We start from the raw sequence: 19,912 nt of genomic DNA, 5'->3' as shown, positions 1-19,912 counted from the left end.
TGACCTCAGCAGTGTGAGGCCTCTGTGTCTCCACATGTCAAACCCAAACCTGTCAGTCCCAAACCCGACCAGCCAGTGCCTCCACCTCCTCTCCTAGCTCTCAAGCCTCCTCAGTGTGTGAACCTGTTCTGACCCTGTGCTCCCACTAATTTACCTTTTCCCTCCCCTCCTTCTGTCCCATCCGTTCTGTCTTTCCCTATCCCTCCATCTCCAACCCTTCCTCCATTGTATTCCTTGACCTTCCCTCCTCTCTCTCTCTCTCTTGCTCTCTCTCTCCTCTCTCTATCTGTCCTTTCCTCTCTTTCCTCTCTGTCTGTCTCACCAGTGTTTCCTTCCCCAGAGCCCTCTGATGTTTAAGGATCAGATGCAGCAGGATGTCATCATGGTGCTCAAGTTCCCCTCCAACTCTCCCGTCACCCACGTTGCAGCCAACACGCTGCCCCACCTCAGCATCCCGGCGGCCGTCACCGTCACGTGCAGCCGGCTGTTTGCTGTAAACCGTTGGCACAACACAGTCGGTGAGCGGTGCAGGAACTTTATTTTGTCTCGACAAAAATCCCTCATACAGAGACGTGACTGTAACATCTGTCCAATCAGGCCTCCGTGGTGCTCCAGGATACTCTCTAGAACAGGCTCATCATCTACCCATAGAAATGGATCCTCTCATAGGTCAGTGGACAAACATTTGTAGAGCGGTTTTAAGAGGACAGATGCACTGTGTCAGTATGCCACTATATGATTTTGGTATATCAACTGTAATTGGCATGAAAGAAGGATGATATAAGCAAGTGTAGTTGAGTGGTTATTCCTGATTTATTAAGGAACAACTAGCATCTCCCTTTCCTCATTTCTGTGTTCCTTTATGTTTCCCATTTTCAAGTGGCTAAGTTCTCTAACAGTGTGATCCACTTAAAAAAGTATAATTTCTTCTTTTAAATGCTATTTTGTCGGAATCATTCAGGTGTGCAATGATTTGGGTGTTTTGTTGCTGAAAACAACAATTATATGCAAACATAAGGTTAAAAAAAATTTTACACTTTTTTTTCACTTTAACATCTTATAGTGTTAAGAACATTACTATCATATGTTCAAGACTGAACTGTATGTTTGCAGATGTACGTGTAATAATCACATTTATAACGTGGCTAATTACTAAACCATGCCGTACTGTCCTCCTTTTTGCATTGTTAACCCGCCTGTTCTTCCATGCAGCGAACAATTCAGGTGTGAACAAGCGACAGATCACTGACCTGGTGGACCAGAGTATCCAGATTAACACCCACTGCTTTGTGGTAACCGCCGACAACCGCTACATCCTGGTCTGTGGATTTTGGGACAAGAGCTTCCGAGTTTACTCGACTGAAACTGGTTGGTGGTGTGGATATTTAACAAACATGTTGTGTTTTTATTCAGCTTGTAAAGCTTGTTTGTTACAGATAGAAAGGATTTAGAAAAAAGAAATGTGCTCATTCAACCTGCTTGTTTCTTGTTCTACCATGGTTTATTTTTATCCCGGAGTTAAGCTGCCACGACCTTCCGTCGTGGCAGCAGAGGACGCGCGCCGACTACAGTGCCCTCCCTCTTCTTCTCTGCAGGAAAACTAACCCAGATTGTTTTTGGCCACTGGGACGTGGTGACATGCCTGGCCCGGTCAGAGTCCTACATCGGAGGAGACTGCTACATCGTGTCCGGCTCCAGAGACGCCACTCTTCTTCTGTGGTACTGGAGTGGACGACATCATATAATAGGAGATAACCCTAATAACAGTGAGTGGAAATGGTTGTTGTGAGTAATTCTGAGGATGTGAAGAGTTTAAGAGCTTGACTTTTGTGATGATGTGTTTTCTCCAGGTGACTACCCGGCTCCCAGGGCGGTGCTGACGGGACACGACCATGAAGTGGTGTGTGTTTCTGTCTGCGCGGAGCTGGGACTGGTTATTAGTGGAGCCAAAGGTTTGTGTCATTTATATATTCATCTGAAATCAAGCAAACACTCTAAATCGCGTGTCAAACTTGCCAAATCTGTCTCGACATAGCTTTTTATGTGGCCCTCTAGACCAGTGGTCCCCAACCTTTTTATTACCACGGACTGGTCAAGACTTGGAAAATTTTTCTGCGGCCCGGGGGCGTGGTGAACCGTCAGATAAGGCCTCTGCATGTTGGTGTTCCTGCTAATTCCTGAATATACACAATTTGGGTTGTCTTGGCCTTTTTATCGCTGCCTGTTGGGTTTACCCTGACTGGGAACGAGAGTGCAACCTGCTGAATGTGACAGGTAGCCAATCAGAAAGCGCGGTGATGTCAGAACAGAGGAGAATCCCAAACAGCTGACATATCGCGCAACTGAGAGTCCGGTGGATATCAGAGATGATGTGTGGAAATGTTTATTATTATATGTAAAGGTCATTATTATGTTTATTCAGTTAAAAATGTTAACTATGAAAAAACAGTCGCCTCCAAATCATAGTGCATCAAATAGAGCGGCTGCTCACATCTTTTATCCACTGCCTTTTCTTTTTGTTTCTTTTATCTCTTAAAATGACTCCACAAACTATCACTATTGCCACAAACTATCACTATTGCTTCTACATCGTCATCCGTGTTTGGTCATTCTAAATTCCCGTATGCTATGCTGGGGGGTTTTGTGGATTTTCTTCTGGAATCGGGATGTTTGTGACTGGAATCGGTTCGTGTTGCTCCTGCCTTGGACACACGAACCGATTGAACCTGTTGTACTTTTATCAGCTCTGTGGTCACAGAGGTTTGGAGAATCGGCCGACAATCCTTAAATCTTGCCGTCTAAACTAGACTTAAGACTCACAAACTCTACTCGTCTCCTCTCGACCCCTGGCCCAAACGCTCTCTGACTCTGGTCGCTATGGTAACATTTACATATCCCTTCAAAATAAGATACAGACGCGCCACAAAAACGAGCATTTTACTTTCGTGAAAATTTTAACTAACGATAAAGACTAACGGGAGCCCTGAGCTTGTTTCTCTGCAACGAGACGGTTCCATCTGGGAGTGATGGAGACAATGACACCCGAAGTGTTGCTATTTTCCACAGCCTTCTTGGTCTCTACGTGGCGAAGCAGTTTGAAGCTTCATTGCCTCATTAGCAGCCGGTTGCCGCATGTTACACAGAGCGGCTTGTAATGTGGGACTCACCTACCGGTCCGGGATAAATCCATCCTCCTGTCTCTTCTCTGGGCCTTTTCCCCTTTGTAAAGAAACTTTCCAAAGACACCTGATCCGTTTCTTACTCGTTTTGCTGCTTGTGGGCTCAGTGTTGTTGGCGCGCAAGTAACCGAGAATCCGGTTTAAGGATTTTCAAAATAAAAGATCCTCCAGACTCAAATAATACATAAAACGGAAATATTTAATTATTTCTTGCGTGGCCCGGTACTAATTGGTCCACGGACCGGTACCGGTCCACGGACCGGGGGTTGGGGACCACTGCTCTAGACTACAGACACCAGATTACTTCAATCAGTCCCTCAATCAGTTTTTCAGAATTTCATGATCATGGAAATTCACTAATTCATTAGTCTTAATTTATGTTACTATATAGTTCACGATCAATACGACGAGAGTAGCAAAAAAGTCACATTTCAGTGCAAATATTGCAAAATAACTTGCAGATTTATCTAAATTAGCACTGCAAAATCTGTGATTTTGATTACAAAAAAAAAATCACAAAAGCAATCATGGAACCCTGGAGGGACTGATCAAAATTAAAAAATGTTCAATATTATTTAATTTTAAGAGGGACGTATTGAATGCAGGGTCTGCTATTCATTATTGTTTTAGCAGTTTGCTAATGGGTTTCATCAATACATTCTGGCTCAAAAGGCCCTCCAGAACATTTATGATCTTAAAGCGGCCCATATTGTTTGGCTCTAAATAATTTGACATTACTAAGTTACCTTTGTTGTCGCTCCGCAGAGGGCCCGTGCCTGGTCCACACCATCACAGGCGACCTGTTGAGGGCCCTGGAGGGCCCAGAGCTTTGCATGCGGCCTCGCCTCATCTCCGTGTCCAGCGAGGGACACTGCATCATTTACTACGAGAGAGGTCGTTTCTGCAACTTCAGCATAAATGGCAAACTGCTGGCGCAAATGGAAGTCAACGATTCCTCTCGAGTAAGGCTGCTGTTGACGTAAACGGGATGTAGTTGTTCATCCGCACATCGAACCTTGTTTAACCTCTCGCACCTCTCCTCAGGCCATTTTGTTGAGCAGTGACGGGCAGAACCTGGTGACTGGAGGGGACAACGGGGTGGTGGAGGTGTGGCAGGCCTGTGACTTCAAACAGCTGTACATCTATCCAGGCTGTGACGCCGGCATCCGGGCCATGGACCTCTCGCATGACCAGAGGTACACAGAAATGCAGGAAAAAGTAGGCTCAAATGGAGCCGTGAAGTCATTTGAATTCCACACAGAGAGAAACACACTGCCTCAAAGCTAGTAGCTTTCACCCTTGGCAACAACTGTTGTGATGAGTCTTTTAACATCGCTGTCCTGTTTTACTTAGAAAATTGCTATAAGTCATGGCTGTTGTTTACCTTGATCATTCATGGGTGGATTTCTCAGTTTGCTTCAGTTTGTTATCCTGCCATATAACCCAAAGGCAGATGAGCTTAAGATCTGGACCGTCAGATTTCTGGTGAAGAGCAGAATTGAAAGATTACAGCAAATCACTGTTGACTTGTAGAAGTCGGTCACTTCCATATTTTCTCCACTAACTCTCACTTTTGAAAAAACAAAGTTTTATAATTGCTATTCCTTTTTCAATTGCCTTTCAGACTAATAGCTGTTTGTTTTGAATGTGTTAAACTTCCATAAGCGACTTCTTGGTGTGGCTATTAAGACTGAACTTGACTTTTGTAGATGCCTAATTCGTGATAAACAAAGGGGGTTAATCTTTCCACAAGGGACCAGGTTAGTTTGGATAATAATTTTCTCCTTGATAAAGTATATTTATTAAAAAAATATAAGGTAGTAAAGTTAAATGTGACAAAAAAGTGAGAACAGAAGAAAACGGTAAGAACGGAAAATACTTTTTCACAACTCTGATTATTTGTTGTGTAATACACAAATGCCTCCTGTTTCCTGTGGAAATGAGTCCTGTTGATGTTGCCGACTTGTTCTTCCTGTGCGTTCTGCCCCACAGGACTTTAATCACCGGCATGGCCTCTGGGAGCATCGTGGCGTTCAACATCGACTTCAACCGCTGGCACTACGAACACCAGAACAGGTACTGAGGCGGACGGCTTGAGTTGGACGAGGGAAGGAGTTCTGCATCGCTGCTGTGCTTCAGCGACACGAAGGGGGGAAACCACAGGTACCGAGACAAAGGAAAATTTAGTTTCAGACCTATAGGCTCTATTCCCTTGCATTGAGGATGCGACTGCGCTAGTGGGAATGGTTTCCTATGTGCACACGTGTGTAACCACAGACGCATAATAAGAAGATACGCACTGAAATCTGCTTCAATAATACAACACAGTGACTGCAACATAGGAGCAGAGAACCAGTGAAGCAGAGGTCGATCCTCACGGGACAGATCGATTTCACTGTTCCTGGTACGTTTAAATCATCACACATTTTGTTGATTTTGTCTTCTTTTTTCCTTTTGGTTTTTTTTTTTTTTTTTTTTTTTCTTGTTTGATTTCTGACTTCTCTGAGTTGCATTTGTTAATTATTTGGGTAGACTATAAATTCAAATTCTTTTCTTGCCTCTAAACTAACGCACCAGCCTGTACCTGTTGTCCAGAAGCTGGTGAAATTGGCTCGATCTTAAATTTTCTCCTGAAAAATTACACAGAGTGTTGATTTAGTTTTTATCTCGTTTCATTTTAATTGCCTAAGTTTTTTTTTTTAAACCCCAAATCAGATTTTATGTAAATAAGGCTCTTCTCCCTTCAGAGTTGCACTTGTTCTTTCACTACACAAACTGCGCTTCTCACCTTTAATTTATTAATGACTTGCTGTATGTAAAATACTGTGTAATAATTATTATAATGTCGACAAGACTGATGGTAAAAATGGTGGTATCAAGGACGGTGATTTATTTTTTCCCTTTTTGTTCATTTTTGCTGGAGACGGTTATGACAAGGAGCTCTTTTTCCGTGCCACTGGGGATGACAAACATGAGACCGACATGATTTCCTTTGTATATTTGGTGATTGTTTTGTCAAATATGTACATACAGTCTTGATTCAAGCTTGGCAGGAGACTTACTGGGCTGAATGGGACCGAAAGTGCAAAGGAAACCTTCACATACCCACATTTGTTGATTATTTTAAGAACAAAAGAGGAAGAAAAAAAAAAGAGAATCAACTCAGTGTAAAAGTTTGTTTTGTATCTGCACTTTGCACCAATCACATATCATTATTTATTAGCTTGGTTCTTTCTGGTCGGCTGCCTTCGGCTCCACTTTTTATTTTATTTTTCTTCCTTCGGGGATTATTTGTGCATTGATGTTTGTATTTAAAAACCGTTGAGCTCATGAGTGATTCTTCAGTTTTACAACCTCACCGTTGTAAGCAATATCATGATTCTGTAGCTGATAGAGAAGACGGCGGGGAGGAGGGAGGACAGCGTGTGACACGTACTGTATGTGTGAAGCCATCATGATCAAACGCGCACATGCACATACTCCTATCGACAGGTTCAAACTTACGTATCCAAAAAAAAAAAAAAAAAGCTTAAATATTTTTGGATCTATGAAACCGTAAAAAAAAAACTATTGTATTCATGTTTTATTGCAAAGATGTAAAATATGACATGTGTGAGTTGGGAAAAAAAATCATAAGAAAAATAAAATATGCAAAGAATTTGAGGTCTGGACTTTTAATTTAGCACATTGTCTGTCTGTATGTCTATTAATTTACTTGAAAGGAGAAATGAGTTCCAGTTGTATGAAAATACTGCGTTGTGCTTTCGAGATACAGAACAGTTACCGATTATTGGACTCCATGCTACAGATGTGTAAAAATCCTAGAAGAAGTGGTGTTTTATTGCGGTAGCATAATTATTATAAAATTGAAAAATCCAAGTAAGTTAAGTTTGTGGGTGTGGAGGTAACCAACATCAATAGGAAAAATGTCTTTAAATTTAAATTTTGAAATTTAAATAAATTTTTGGATATGATTTGATCAGGACAAATCACATTCTGATTTGTAAATCAATCAGGATATAAAGATCCTTTTAAACAAACATTACAGATGGGATTGACGAAAAGATTAACCGTGTGTCCACTTCTCGCCCAGCGTTAAGTACAGTTTGAAGATCTGTGATGTTGCGGCTCTGTATGATCTCATTCAAAGGTTTCGGGAATCTTGTTTGGCTGCATCATGATCTCTTTGAAATACCAGGACGTTTTAAATAATGATCTGGTGGAAAAAGCCACAGGCTGTCCTGTTGGCAGAAGATGTTTGTTAGTATTGTATGCAGCAATTATGAAACCTGGGATTTGGTTCCTCACTGAATAAATACTGAAATTAAACTTTGGATTCTTTTCTAAATTCTTCAGTCAGATTATGCGACTGCAATAAAAAATTAAATATCTTCTAAAGATTTCTACACATTTGCCTGAGCGCTGTTGTGATTTTCATGTTGTTGTTTTTTTCTTTCAAAACCAGGCTGAAGATATGCCATGTTTATCCGGTTATCCAGATCCCACCTATCCACTTCAGCTCTAGTCCTCAGATGAATGTGCTTTATATTTCCACCACCCTCAACTAGAACCATGTCTCTCTCTCTTTTTTTTTCTTTTCAACTGTGCCAAACTAGCCAAACAGTTCTTTGACTTGCTGAACAGGGGAAACGACCTGTGCCGGGTTGTCATCCTGGAGTACGGATGAGGGTTGACAGGTGGTGAGAAACCTTGTGCTTCAGGTTCGTTGTAGACTGGCATCAGGCTCTGCGGGAGCTGACAGGAGGCAGGAGGTATCGCAGGTAGATCTGACTATCAAGGCCAGAAATTCATCCTGTAGTTTTTGCTACTTTTGACCTGTTCTGTTCTGTAAATGTTCTCCTCTGTGTCGCCTCCTTGTTGTCACAGTACTGGGTGATATGTTGTCTTAGTGTGAATTCAAAGTATTTGCCACAGATGCACAATCCTGTTTACAAAGTTCAGATGTTTAATATTTTAGAATGCTGGGTTTGGCAGCGTAATCTACAGATATCATCAGGATATGATTAACAAAGCTTCTAAAGACAGAAAAAGTCAACACAAAAGGATAATTGTCTTTCACTTTGTGTTTTCCCTGCAATGGGAAAGAATTCACCAGGTTCATTTTTTGTTGTTCAAGTCAGTTTAGCAGGATATGTTGACTTTTAACCCTTGTAACCGCTGTGGTAGCTATGCAGATTGCATATAGACTTCAGAGTCACTGAACCGCCAGGATTAAAATATGCATGCATGGGAGGAAATTCCATCAGCTGGTCTTGTGGAGTTTCTCTTGTTGGTTTATTTGTTTGTTTTGCATGCATCCTCAGCCTGTAAAGAGAAAACGTCGGATTTATACACGAGTCTGCTCGCTGCGAGCTTGATCAGGTGGAGAGCACAGAGATGGTGGACCTCTGAGAGGAGATGCTGCAGATCTCCATGTTGGTGAAGGAGCTCCCTCCCTCGCTGCTGCAGTCGGGGACCGAGGAAGACGATGAGATGATGTTCTTCAGCCTGTGGAGGGAGATGATGAGCAGCGTCAGCAGGAACACCAGCAGCCCGAGGAAGAGCCACACGTAGACGTAGACGTTGCCCTGGCGACCTCCTGGAGACGAGGCAGCCGCCGACGTGGAGGCAGACGTCGGGGAGAAACGGAGAAAAGTCCCATTGTCTATCGGGGTGACTCCGGTCTTGTTGTTGTCCACCAGCAGGACGTCCATTCCCGACATTCTGGCTGACATTTTGACATGGAGGGAAAGAAAGAGAGATGATTTTGTGTTGCCAAGCAGCAGCAACTCAAAAGAGTCCAGCATTAATTATTTAAACGACCTCAAGGCTTTCTTTCTCACAATGTCTGATATTGCTGACAAAAGAGCTTTCACTAATATTCTTGTCTAACTTCCAATTAATCTTTACTTGTATGAAATGCAGATTTCTCCTTCACTTCAGAATTTGCACTACACAAAACTTAGTAAAAATGTTTTCCTTCAAGCCTGAGTTAACATGAGATGAAATTCAGGAAAACTGAGGAACCTGAGTATCTGTGGATGGATGCAAAACATCTGATAATCCACAGCCCACTCTGAAGAACTGTGGTAACATCATGAGTTGGGGATGCTTTTCATAAGCAGGAAAAAGAAGGCTGGTGAGATACAATATGAATATGTTGTGAAAGACTTGATACTAGCAGAGATTCACCTGGCAGGACAACAACCTAAACCCAACTGAAAATTTGGGTCGCAGACACTCCTCTCAGTTTAATACAGCTTGAGCTATTTTGCAAAAGAAGAAGGAGAAAATTTTAGTGTCTTCATGTGCAAAGCTGTAAACTTTTCAGATTATCTGCAAAACCTTTAGAAAGTCGTATATCCTTTTTCCATCTAATTGGAAATTATATAAATCTATGGATTGTTTAATCACTTAAAATCTCATTAACATTCATAGAAATTTGTAAGCGTCGTAGGTTGAAGTGTATTAAATTATTGCTGATGAAAAACACATTTGATGGAGAAAATTATTAAGATTAATACAATTTCCACATTTTTATTTCATGTTGTGAAACAGAAAAAAACTATAAACGTCTATGCTTTGTGTAAAACTACGTATTTTAAAAAGAACATGGTTAAAGATCAAAAACCCAAAACTCCTGTCTACAAACAACAGAAACTAAAATGAATAATAACTTTTTTCAACCGTATACACCTACTTCAGTGAAGAACCATTCTTCCCCCACTATTTTAATGAACAGCAGGGGGAGTGCTTGTAACATTGAAAGCCTGTCAGACCTCTTGCCTCCAGCAGTGTCTCCTCATAAATGAAGGCATTATCTGATGAAATTAAACCCTCATAATCAGCTTTCACAATGACAACCGAGCGGCAACCTTCCTCCTCTGTGTATTAATACTGTTCGTAATGTTCCATCACAAATCACTGCTCAGAACCGAGCGAGGACCAAGGAGACATCTGTTAGAGGAGAGAGAGAGAGAGGCTGATTTGTATTTGGTTCACGGCGCTCTTGTGTCTTGACTTGATCTATGACAGGGAGGAGAGAGACACTTCAAAGGGAGGAATAAATGACCATGACAAGAATGAAAGCAAAAGGTCAGCACACACTTTTCATCTTGCACTGGTGTGTGCGTTCACTTTGCTCTTATCTGTCAGCTAAGTCCCCCTCACCCCCTTTATTTTCCTCTCTCTCCCCCATTTCATTATTCATTTCCAGCATTGGCCCATATAGCCTCCATTCCTGGCCACTTGCATGACATTCAGCGGAGAGTGGTGAAATATATTTTTGCTCTCCACAAGCCGTTTGAACTACATTAACTGCGTGTGTGGGCCCCCATTAACGGAGCATTTTCAATATTTATGTGCAGAAGGGAAAGGTAGCAAATAGAAAAGAAAAAAAACACTAAAACACTAAATGCATTTTAGAAAGGTTTCCAATTTCTGATGGCTAGAGTTGTTACCAATTGTTTTTATAAATATTGATGCTCTGAGTTGGGAGAATGACACTGGAAAATGTATAATCAGACTTTTAAATTCGTGTCTAAATCAGAAACTAGATTAAGTTCTGGATTAACATGCAAGATACAAATCTGGTTGTTTACTAGAAGCATTAGCAATCAGCATCATTAATTGCAGGTGGGTGTTAATTACCTTTGGACTGCTAAAAGCTGAGTACACACGCACCAACACGTTACCTGCTATTTAGTTTGAGGAATATATATTCAAATCATGTTGATTACATTAGTATTGCAAAGTGACTTTCACTACATTGGTCATAAGAGTTGGTGTGAGCTTGAGCTTCTCAACACGCATAATACAAGACTTGATAACCTTTAAAAAGGTTATTTTTGGAACATGTTATCATGTTAATGACTGCACAAATAAATCCTGAGTTTCTCAGACACATTTCCATTTACGGCATTCATAGGGTTCCCAACTGGTCTGTTGAAATGAGCTGTTTTGTCAATCTGGAGTCCAAATACCCATTGATTAGGTTTAACTGTAACATTTTCTTTAAAGACCTTTTCTAAAATGCATTAATAACACATGATACATTGTGATACCTGTATTCCATAAAATTCTCTAATGTTCTATAAGAAAAAAAAGAAGGATTTCTACAAAAATGGTAAAGTGCCAACAGTTCTGAGGAATTTAAGCAATAACATAGACGACAATGTAACTACGACTTCCAATATTAGCAACCTGGAATATTAGGTTAAGTCAATATTGTTATACTGCAGTACGATGCTGCATGTAAAGGTCATGTTCACATGCATAAGTGCCAGTGGTTGTCATTGTTTAATTAGCTTAACTAGGTAACCTGGAGGGAACTTTGTAACTAAAACAAGTTCACCCCAGTCACACAAAATCCTTCTATTTGTTGGAATTGTTACCAAGGGACTGAAAAAATAATCAGAAAGCAGAAGAGAAGACAAACCCTACCTTGCAAATAAAACCAACAGGCAGAGGAAATTTGAGTGAGAGAAGCAGGATACAATCAGAAGGCAAGAGATAATTTCGTAGCAGAGTTGTCAACAGAAGCCCCAGATAAACATAGGAGCTCACACTTTACAGTCACTAAATGTTTGCTCTCACAAATCACTGCCTATTTACCCAGAGCTCCTCCTCAAAGCAGGTCTTACATTCTAAACATTTTCATTAACATTAAAAATATAAAATATCATTTTAATGGGACTCACTTAAATCTATTTTACTGGAACTGTTGGTTATTAAGCAAAGTACCACTGTGTAAAAGTACTTTTTAAATGTGAATAAATGTTCTCAAAAATTATATACACATTTGCTTTTCTAAATTGTGCCGTTGGGCATTATGTGACTACAGTGAAATTAACGTTTATTTTAAGCAAGATTACAAAGAAGCAAACCTTGATGTAATATAGAAATGTGTTTCTCGTTGAAAACAAAACACCATGTTTACACGTGTATGTTTTGTGATAACTGGATCCACCTGAAACAATAAGCTGAGTAACTGTGACACAACCTACTCTTTCCAACCAAACGAGATGGTAGTTAAAACCCTTGTTTTAGACAGAAGGTGAAAAGATGGGCAAGAGCGAATCCATGAAAAAATACCTAACTACCAGCTCTGTTATATTATCATTGGCCCTTTTATGCTAAATTTTGCACAGAGTCATATCATCTATTATTGTCGCTCCCCCGAGTTTGGCAATTTCATCAAATGGCTTATGAAGCCTTTTGAATACACTTATAGGAGATTATAGAAAGGATCTGTGAGCATCACCAGCCTCATGTGGAAGAAAACTTGCAGAAAGTTTAAGTGAACCTCCCTGTCCCCAAACTGCTTTATTTTAGGCTTTTTTTTTTTTTCAGTTCCTTTCATCTATTTTTCTCTGGGTCGTGTATTTGACAAGAACTCTACTCTCTTTAATTTGAAGCCCAAAGTAGCTTCGGGCAGGCACACAGCATAATGAGGATGGATGAGTTGGGTTGCCTTGTTTCTTTTTTCGACTGGGCGCTCTTTTGTCCATGCTCTTGTTTTCTTTACCAAATGGTCCCCATTATCAAACTGGGCCAATCATTTGTTTGCATAGTTTGTTTCTCATGATTTACAGCCAGAATGTGGCATTTTGTTCATAAATGGATTTGTCCATCTACTTTTGAAGTATACCCTATATTTCTTTATCAAAGCGTCTCCTTTGATACCTTTCCAAGGTCTCAACCTTTGCCCTCACCTTCTTTCCACACCCCTCTTTGCTGCTCTGCATACGCTGAGGGTCCTACATGATGCGTTGTTGTCAAATCAGTGATGAAGCTTGTTTATTGTGCACTGAAGAGGCTGATAATTGTGCCTGATGATGCTTTTTGTATCCAGGCAACGACGTACGCACGGTTCTTTTTCAAGCTAATCTACTTTAAGAGGGCAAGCCGTACAGTCCCAGAGAGGCTGAAGAGGTTAGACGTGCATTCACACGCCTGCCTACGCACCGTAAATACCGCTGGTTTTAATTTCCCAAGGAAAAGCAGGAACTGCAAGGTAGGGTACATGAGGACACTGAGAGAAAAGTTGAGTCATTTTTATATATTTTTTTTCCTCTTTACTGTGTATCACCTTCAAATCTATAAATCAAATCTGTGACATAACTTGCTCTCTACTCCCGAATTTCAAGGAAGGAGTGAGTGCTTGAGTGAAGATGGGAGTTAAATTGCTCCTTGAAGAGGAACCTTGCATCAGACAAAAGATCAGTGTTTCGCTGCAGTCTGCAAGACTCAGTTGTTATTCTGTCTTCTGGGTAACTGCTGTCTTCTTTTTCTTAAAGGTGTATGACCCTCAGAGAGCGATCTGGCTGTTGTTCGTCTCCCTTCTGTTTCAGCTACAATAAAAGAAACTAAACCATGTTGTTTCCCAAGAAGAAATGCACCAAGGGGATTAGAGACAAAATTCTAATATGTGCAATTTAGTAACATTTTGATCTTCTCACAAAAAGCTTTGAGTTGGAATTTACAGCATCTAATATGTTTTTAGTCAAACTGCTGCAATGAGAGATTAATTGTTTTACATAAGTAACAAAAGCAATGACACTCTCTTTCCGTGAGACCCGTTCCTGTAATCAGGATTTTATTCACTTTGATTTTGAATTTGCACTTTAAGCTATCATTAGCGTTTAATATTAGCAGCTGGCACAATTGTCCCAGATAGCATTACTTATATATAACCTTACATGATTTTCAGCAAGTACCCCTAAATACGTTTTAAGTAGTCTTTGTACCACGCAGAGGTTTTAAAGCAGTAGTGTTTGAAAATATTTTTCTCCACTCTGACTAAAGAACCGTTTGTAAACGTAATTTTTAAAATATGGTATTTCTACGACCTCAGTTGGCAACATTAACAGAAAGTCACCCTTTGAAGTTGCAGTTTAAACTACGAATGTCTAAGATTTCTTACCAACCCTCAATTCTAAAATCCATTATGGCTGCCTTGTACATAAAACTTAGTGACAGCTGCTTTAAAAGCATATGAGCCACCTGGACTTTGTATTTCTTTCAATCTTTAACTCACACAGGTTCATGCAGCTAATTTTAGTGATCGTAGTGTTACATTGGATAAAAGTATAAAATTCAGAAGTAAACAATGTTATTAGCTTGTATTGCTATTAGTAGTTAGCCTGATTACTGAGCACAACAATTAGCAGGTCTACCAAGAACACTGTCAAGTTGGGTTCGATGCATTTTTTTACATCTAAGTTCCAGCATAGACTGCTGTTAGCTTACACTATGATTACATTGAGTTAAAAAGTATATTTTAACCTCATAAGTAAAAAGCTAAAATATATAGCATAAAGATATTGCTTTTGTTTCAATAAGCTTGTCAAACATATTCAAAACAGGGCTGTCTTTTTAGAAAGAATAAATGCCAGTCCTTTCCACACCATGACTGTCCATCATTTTCACAAAACAACCAAGTTTGTCTCCTTTGAGGCAAATTTGTCACATGAGAATAATAACTGTCTTTGAAACAGCTGTCTTAGAATTGCCCTTTTCTAGTGGGAAAAGGGCAATGAAATGTTTGTAAAATTAGAGAAAACTGTGGTCATTTCAACAGTTTCTCTTAGGGATCTCATTACAATAAGTTTAAAACGGCCAACAAAATCTATCTCTGTGTAAAAGCCTGAATGAACAGTTGATATGTTTCTGTGATGCAGTTTCCTCTTAAGAAGCTTTTTAAAACTATCCTTGTTGTCAGCAAGACCTGGTTCATTTATTGGAAAAAGAATCCCCAGCGGCTGATCACTGTCGAGAGGGATATCAAAATGAAAATCAGACAATTATCGTCCCAAGCTGGTTTCTCAGGGCATCGTTAATGTAAACTAATGAAAACACTGCGTACAGCATCTTCAAATATCTCTATTTTCAGTCAAACCAGAGAGGCTCGTCATACTGTACCTACACGGCCCTGACTCTTAAAGAAGGAAATATGTGCTATTAGTTTGCAGCCTTTAAGCTACTACTGCTATCACATCAAGTGGAAGCTGTAAAAGGGATCAGAGCTGCTCCCTGTTTTCATACTTAACCTTCAAAATGACCCACAGTGAAAGTTCAAGTCTTTTCCAAATAAACAGAGAAACATTTTAATACACTGCAAGATTTGCTTTTGTATAGCCACTGACTGCAAATTAATTGTTTTTAGTCTTTTGAGATTTGAGTGAAAACTTGCCAATTTGAATTGCCAGCCTGTTTTACAGTGTGTGTGTGTGTGTTTCACAAACTTGTATATGATTTTAAATAATTTGTTCAAATATGCATGAGTAAATGCCGTATTTCATCTGGCATTTACTCATACCAGATGAAATATTTCTCCAGCGTCAGATTTTGCAAGTAGCTGAAATATGGTCTTTCAATCGGGTCTCATGGGATGACAATGATAAAAAAGCCTGTTAATTATATTTGATGAACATAATTTTGAGTGACCCTGAGCACCATTTTCAAAGCAAGGCATTTGAGTGGGAGGCTTCTTTTATTCTTGCAAAATATCAGTCTTTTATGAGCCAAAACAGAAAGGAAGAATAAGTCAGAAAATGGAAAATGAACAATCCATCTGCAGTTTGTATTGGATGTGGTCAGAGTTTTTGTTTCATTTCAGAATGTGGTTGAGGTTTCTGGACATAAAGGAAGTTCAAGAAAAAATCAAATGCAAAAAAAAAAGAACTGACTTGGATAGAAGACTAACCAGTGCGTGTTCCTCCAGCAACTCTCCCTTTAGTCTCCAAATATAGACATAAATGCCTTTTAAAACCCAAAAGGTCTACCTTGGCATGTTGCAGTAGGGTTATTTGGACACATGGATGTAAAATTAGAAAGAAGAGGATCCATCTGTTTGCACTTGATGGACTGAGAAACTGGTGACTCAAGTTAGCAAATTTTCAGCTCGACACTCAACGATCAAAAGGCTGAAAGCAAAGTTTACAGCGTATTCAGATGTTTCTCTGTGTTTACTTGGAAAGGAATTCAACTTTCACTGCTTCAGACTGTGGGTCATTCTGAAGGTCAAGTATGCAAACAGGGAGTATCTCTTATCCCATACGCAGCTTGCACTAGATATGATAGCGGTAATAGTGTCTGAATTACCTCCTCAGAGTGTCACCAGGTTCTGTAGGTGCCTGGTAATGAGCCGTTTTTTTGATTCAGATGTGCTGGAACATAAGATGCATTTGAAAGTTGAAGGACATTTGCTCTAAAAGATCCATGAGCGTGCAAGCAGAATTACAGTTTTTAGCTCTTTTCAAAATTACCTCAATCACTTTTCGTTATGCGGCAACAGAACTCATTTTAGGTTTGATAATGTTTCTAAAGCCTGAGAATCTTCTCTAAAAGAGCAACTTGAAAATAAAAGAAAAACATGCCTCATGTTTAAGAGTCTGTTAACCTTTGTTAAATCTTTTTTCAGTAAAATTGGCAAAGACATCTTCCGGGTCTTTCTTCACCCAGTGCTGAAGGTAAATGCCGACTCTCAAGCAGATGAAGGGACGTCTAACAAGGAAAATATATTTTGACTCTGATCTCTGCTGCTCTTGCACTTCTCTTTCAGCGTCTTGAAAACCAGCGTGTCTTCAGTTTGTGAAGGCCTGCCTACAGGAGCAGAAGCTTCTGAAGCTGCTGCTGCTCTGTTGAAATAAATAAGTTGATTGAACACCATTCCCTTAGATTAAACATCCCTGGGCTTCACCTTCTGTGACTTGAATTCCAATCCTTCTTAATCAAGTCATAAAGGAAAATCTAGTCCACTAGAAAAGTTAAGCTTTTTTCGCATCATATTTTTAGTCAGTTCGGGTTGTCAGCTTTCTGATTTCCATTTTTTTTTCTTGTTGCATTAAATATCCCAGCCTGGAGCCCATCAGTACTCCTGCTTTTCATTCGCATAAAGACCTTCTTTTGTCAGCTATTTTGCTGCCATCAAGTCCACAAAACTTGCTTGGCTACCTTTGAAAAATCTCTTCCAGGAGTTATGTAGATTTAAACTTTGGCATGTTTGGTCTCCCGTACGCCTGTGTGTACAGTGAGCTCTGACGCTTAATGCTCAAACTTCTTTTTCATCTGCTCAGGCTCCTCAAACAGCCCCATCCTCTAGTGAAGTACACTCAGCCAAAACTCCTCTTGAGACTTCATGCCGCATAGCTTCCTCCGCTCCACTTTCTCAATCTGTCTTCTGTACGCTTCTCATTTCTTCCCTCCATCTCTGTGTAATCTTCTTCAATGTCACTGCTTTATACTTACTCGGCTTAAGTTAACGTTCTAATATTCTTCCTGCAGGAATATCCTTTAAAAAAAGAAGAAAAAAAGGAGAATCATTCTTTTTCACAGAAACTTCCTGAACCTCTTCCACAAGATGAAATAAGAAATGCCGAGGAGTTACGCTGCCCAATAATTTTAATTTCAGCAAGTTGTGTTTTGATTTTAAATGAGTGTGATCATTTAAGATGACAGCATAAGTAGCTTGTAAAGGCTTGCACTAGCTACACCTTGACCAAAGATTGAGTAAAAAAAATTCAACATAAACAGGCTAAGAAACTTAATTTATCTCTATGTTACACCTCCATCACACTAATCCATTTATTGACATTTCTCCTTATTTCTTTTTTTAATTTGTCACTTAATGTTTTATTATTATTATTATTATTATTATTAGTATTATTATTAGTAGTATTTATATCAGTTAAGTCAGAGGCAAATGGTCTGTCTGGTTGTGTCTAATTAAACTTTTGTATATCTCCAACACAAAGTAGCCCTTGAGATTACTCTAATTGTAACAATCGATGCTTGTAGGGCTGACCAATATCTATTGAATTGCAAACATCCCAGAGGTGCCCATTCTCACTGTCTGATCTGGCCTGGTGTTAGATCTTTCACGCATGAATAATTCACGAGATCTAGATGTGGCCAAATGTCACAGCATTTGGGCCATTTCCTCAGAGTGCGTGCGAGTGTGTTCATACTTTCTCATGCTGTATTTCCACTGCACGGCTGAAAAATAAAAATACAAAAACTGAGCCTGAGGCAGAAATACTGGGAAGGCTCCTAATCAGTGCGTATGTTCACTACACCTATAATAAATGTAAAAACTTTCCCTCCCTTGCAGATTTGCAGCTTCAGCTCAAATAGCGGATTCGTCTTAAAAAGCAGGAGATAAAAGTAGACTGAATTCCAACCATGTTAAGCATGCCATCTTCTGAGCCAGATCAACTGAAAACAGACCTCAGGCTCAACCTCATGAATCCCAAACGACTCCTGCAGCCCCAAATTCCACAGATAACCCGCGCAGGGGTCGGAGATATGCAGGGATGATCAAAGTATAAAGAAAAGTGATGCTTCAGTCAGCATCACACGCCTTAATGCATTTTCTTTTGTTAAATAACAATGGCTTTCTCTCCAATTTGGATTGCCAAAAAAGAACCAACAGGGCTCCTGGTTCAGATGAACAGATGATTTTGGATGGGATCTGCAGACAATAGTCTTGGCAGTTTATCCGTTGCTTTTTTCCCCCCCTTTTTTAACATGTGAATGACACAATCTCCCGGTAGCACACCTGAATGCACTCAGAGCCGCAGCAGGGGTCGAACCCCTCTGTAAGCGGGGCTGTTATCTGATTCTCTCAGATATTCAGGGCATTAAAGTGCGCAGATTTCAAAAGGCGCAAATTGGGACGAAAGGAGCTGCTATATGCTTATGATAATCGGCAGCAAGGTAAAATGAGCCGAGACCCACGCAGACTGTCAGGTATGTGATCTGTCTGAATAGCAAGTGTTGGACTTTTTTTTTTTTTTTTTTTTTTTTTGGTCAGTGGTCAGTGTTGGTAATGAGCTGTATTGCTTTGATGTGTGTGTGTGCGTTTTGTATCATCCTCCTGTTGAAGCGTACTTTTACACATTCTTCTCATATCTGATAATTACCCCTTATGCTTTGGAGTGTGACCGCAACTTTAAGTTTGAGCAGCCCATTTACTTTCTGTTTATTATAGTCCACATGGTGAGTCATGCAACATTTTAAACACAAACAAAACCTTGTTTTGTTCTCATTACTCTAAACGGATACTTCCATTTCTTCCTCTCCCTCTGGGGATGCAATCGCCCCACTCATCACCACTTTTTTCTCTCTTCCACTGCCCCATTAAATGCGTATTCTTTTCCCCAAGTTGGTGGAAAGATGCATATATAAATATTTTCCCCCTCACTTATATTAACCTTGTTTACTGGATCCAGCAACTCGGGGAACCATTAGGGTTCATCTTCTTCCCTGGTTTTCTCCCTCATCTCATCTGACACCACAACTACTGCTACTCTTGTTTGGAAACCCCAGCGACCCCCTTTTGCATAATAAATTAGCCTCTTTCTTTGCTCATATTTCCTCTCACCAAACAGTTTGTAAACTTCACATTTAATGCCTGGATTATTTCACGACAGATGATAAAAAAAGAGAAAAGTTACAGACCTTATTATGTGCAGTTTAGCTTCTCTTTGCTCACTTTGTGCAGAAATCCATCCTGTCTTCAGGCTTGCAGCAGAGCAAACTAGATCTGCCTCCCGACAGATTTCCCCTGTTTCTTCCAGTCTCCCTCTCTGTCATTCAGTGCAGACAGGCTCTACAGCTGGAGAGGACACTGACGAATGTGGGTCGTCTCTATGAATGGACACACACAAACAAATGGCCCTGTCTAACAGGGGCTGTAGTGAAGCTGATTTTCTCCTGGAGAAGTGCTGGAG

The 19,912-nt window shown here is 40.1% G+C and overlaps 2 protein-coding genes across 2 annotated transcripts in view; one reads left to right on the top strand and one right to left on the bottom strand.

The window, feature by feature from the left end:
* The window catches only part of nbeaa (neurobeachin a), a 108,868-nt gene extending 102,031 nt beyond the window's left edge, over positions 1 to 6,837 (top strand). Inside the window, exons 54-61 of the mRNA XM_088012709.1 lie at positions 326 to 518; positions 598 to 669; positions 1,213 to 1,368; positions 1,596 to 1,766; positions 1,851 to 1,952; positions 3,945 to 4,141; positions 4,224 to 4,375; positions 5,172 to 6,837. Of these exons, the coding sequence (XP_087868835.1) occupies positions 326 to 518; positions 598 to 669; positions 1,213 to 1,368; positions 1,596 to 1,766; positions 1,851 to 1,952; positions 3,945 to 4,141; positions 4,224 to 4,375; positions 5,172 to 5,262 (1,134 nt within the window). The 3' untranslated portion in view covers positions 5,263 to 6,837. The remainder of the gene's footprint in view (positions 1 to 325; positions 519 to 597; positions 670 to 1,212; positions 1,369 to 1,595; positions 1,767 to 1,850; positions 1,953 to 3,944; positions 4,142 to 4,223; positions 4,376 to 5,171) is intronic.
* Positions 6,838 to 8,127: 1,290 nt separating this feature from the next.
* sertm1 (serine rich and transmembrane domain containing 1) lies at positions 8,128 to 19,912 on the bottom strand. Its single transcript, XM_014994462.2, has 2 exons — positions 19,641 to 19,912; positions 8,128 to 8,907 (listed from the first exon to the last, which is right to left on the bottom strand). The coding sequence occupies exon 2, from the start codon at positions 8,900 to 8,902 to the stop codon at positions 8,558 to 8,560; it is 345 nt and encodes a 114-aa protein (XP_014849948.1). The 5' UTR covers positions 8,903 to 8,907; positions 19,641 to 19,912; the 3' UTR covers positions 8,128 to 8,557.

The sequence above is a fragment of the Poecilia mexicana genome, unplaced genomic scaffold (assembly GCF_051168715.1).
Source record: "Poecilia mexicana isolate PSO_F unplaced genomic scaffold, ASM5116871v1 scaffold_14, whole genome shotgun sequence".
NCBI lineage: Eukaryota > Metazoa > Chordata > Actinopteri > Cyprinodontiformes > Poeciliidae > Poecilia > Poecilia mexicana.
Note: the sequence above shows the minus strand (reverse complement) of the source record. Positions and strands in the feature narration are given on the sequence as shown.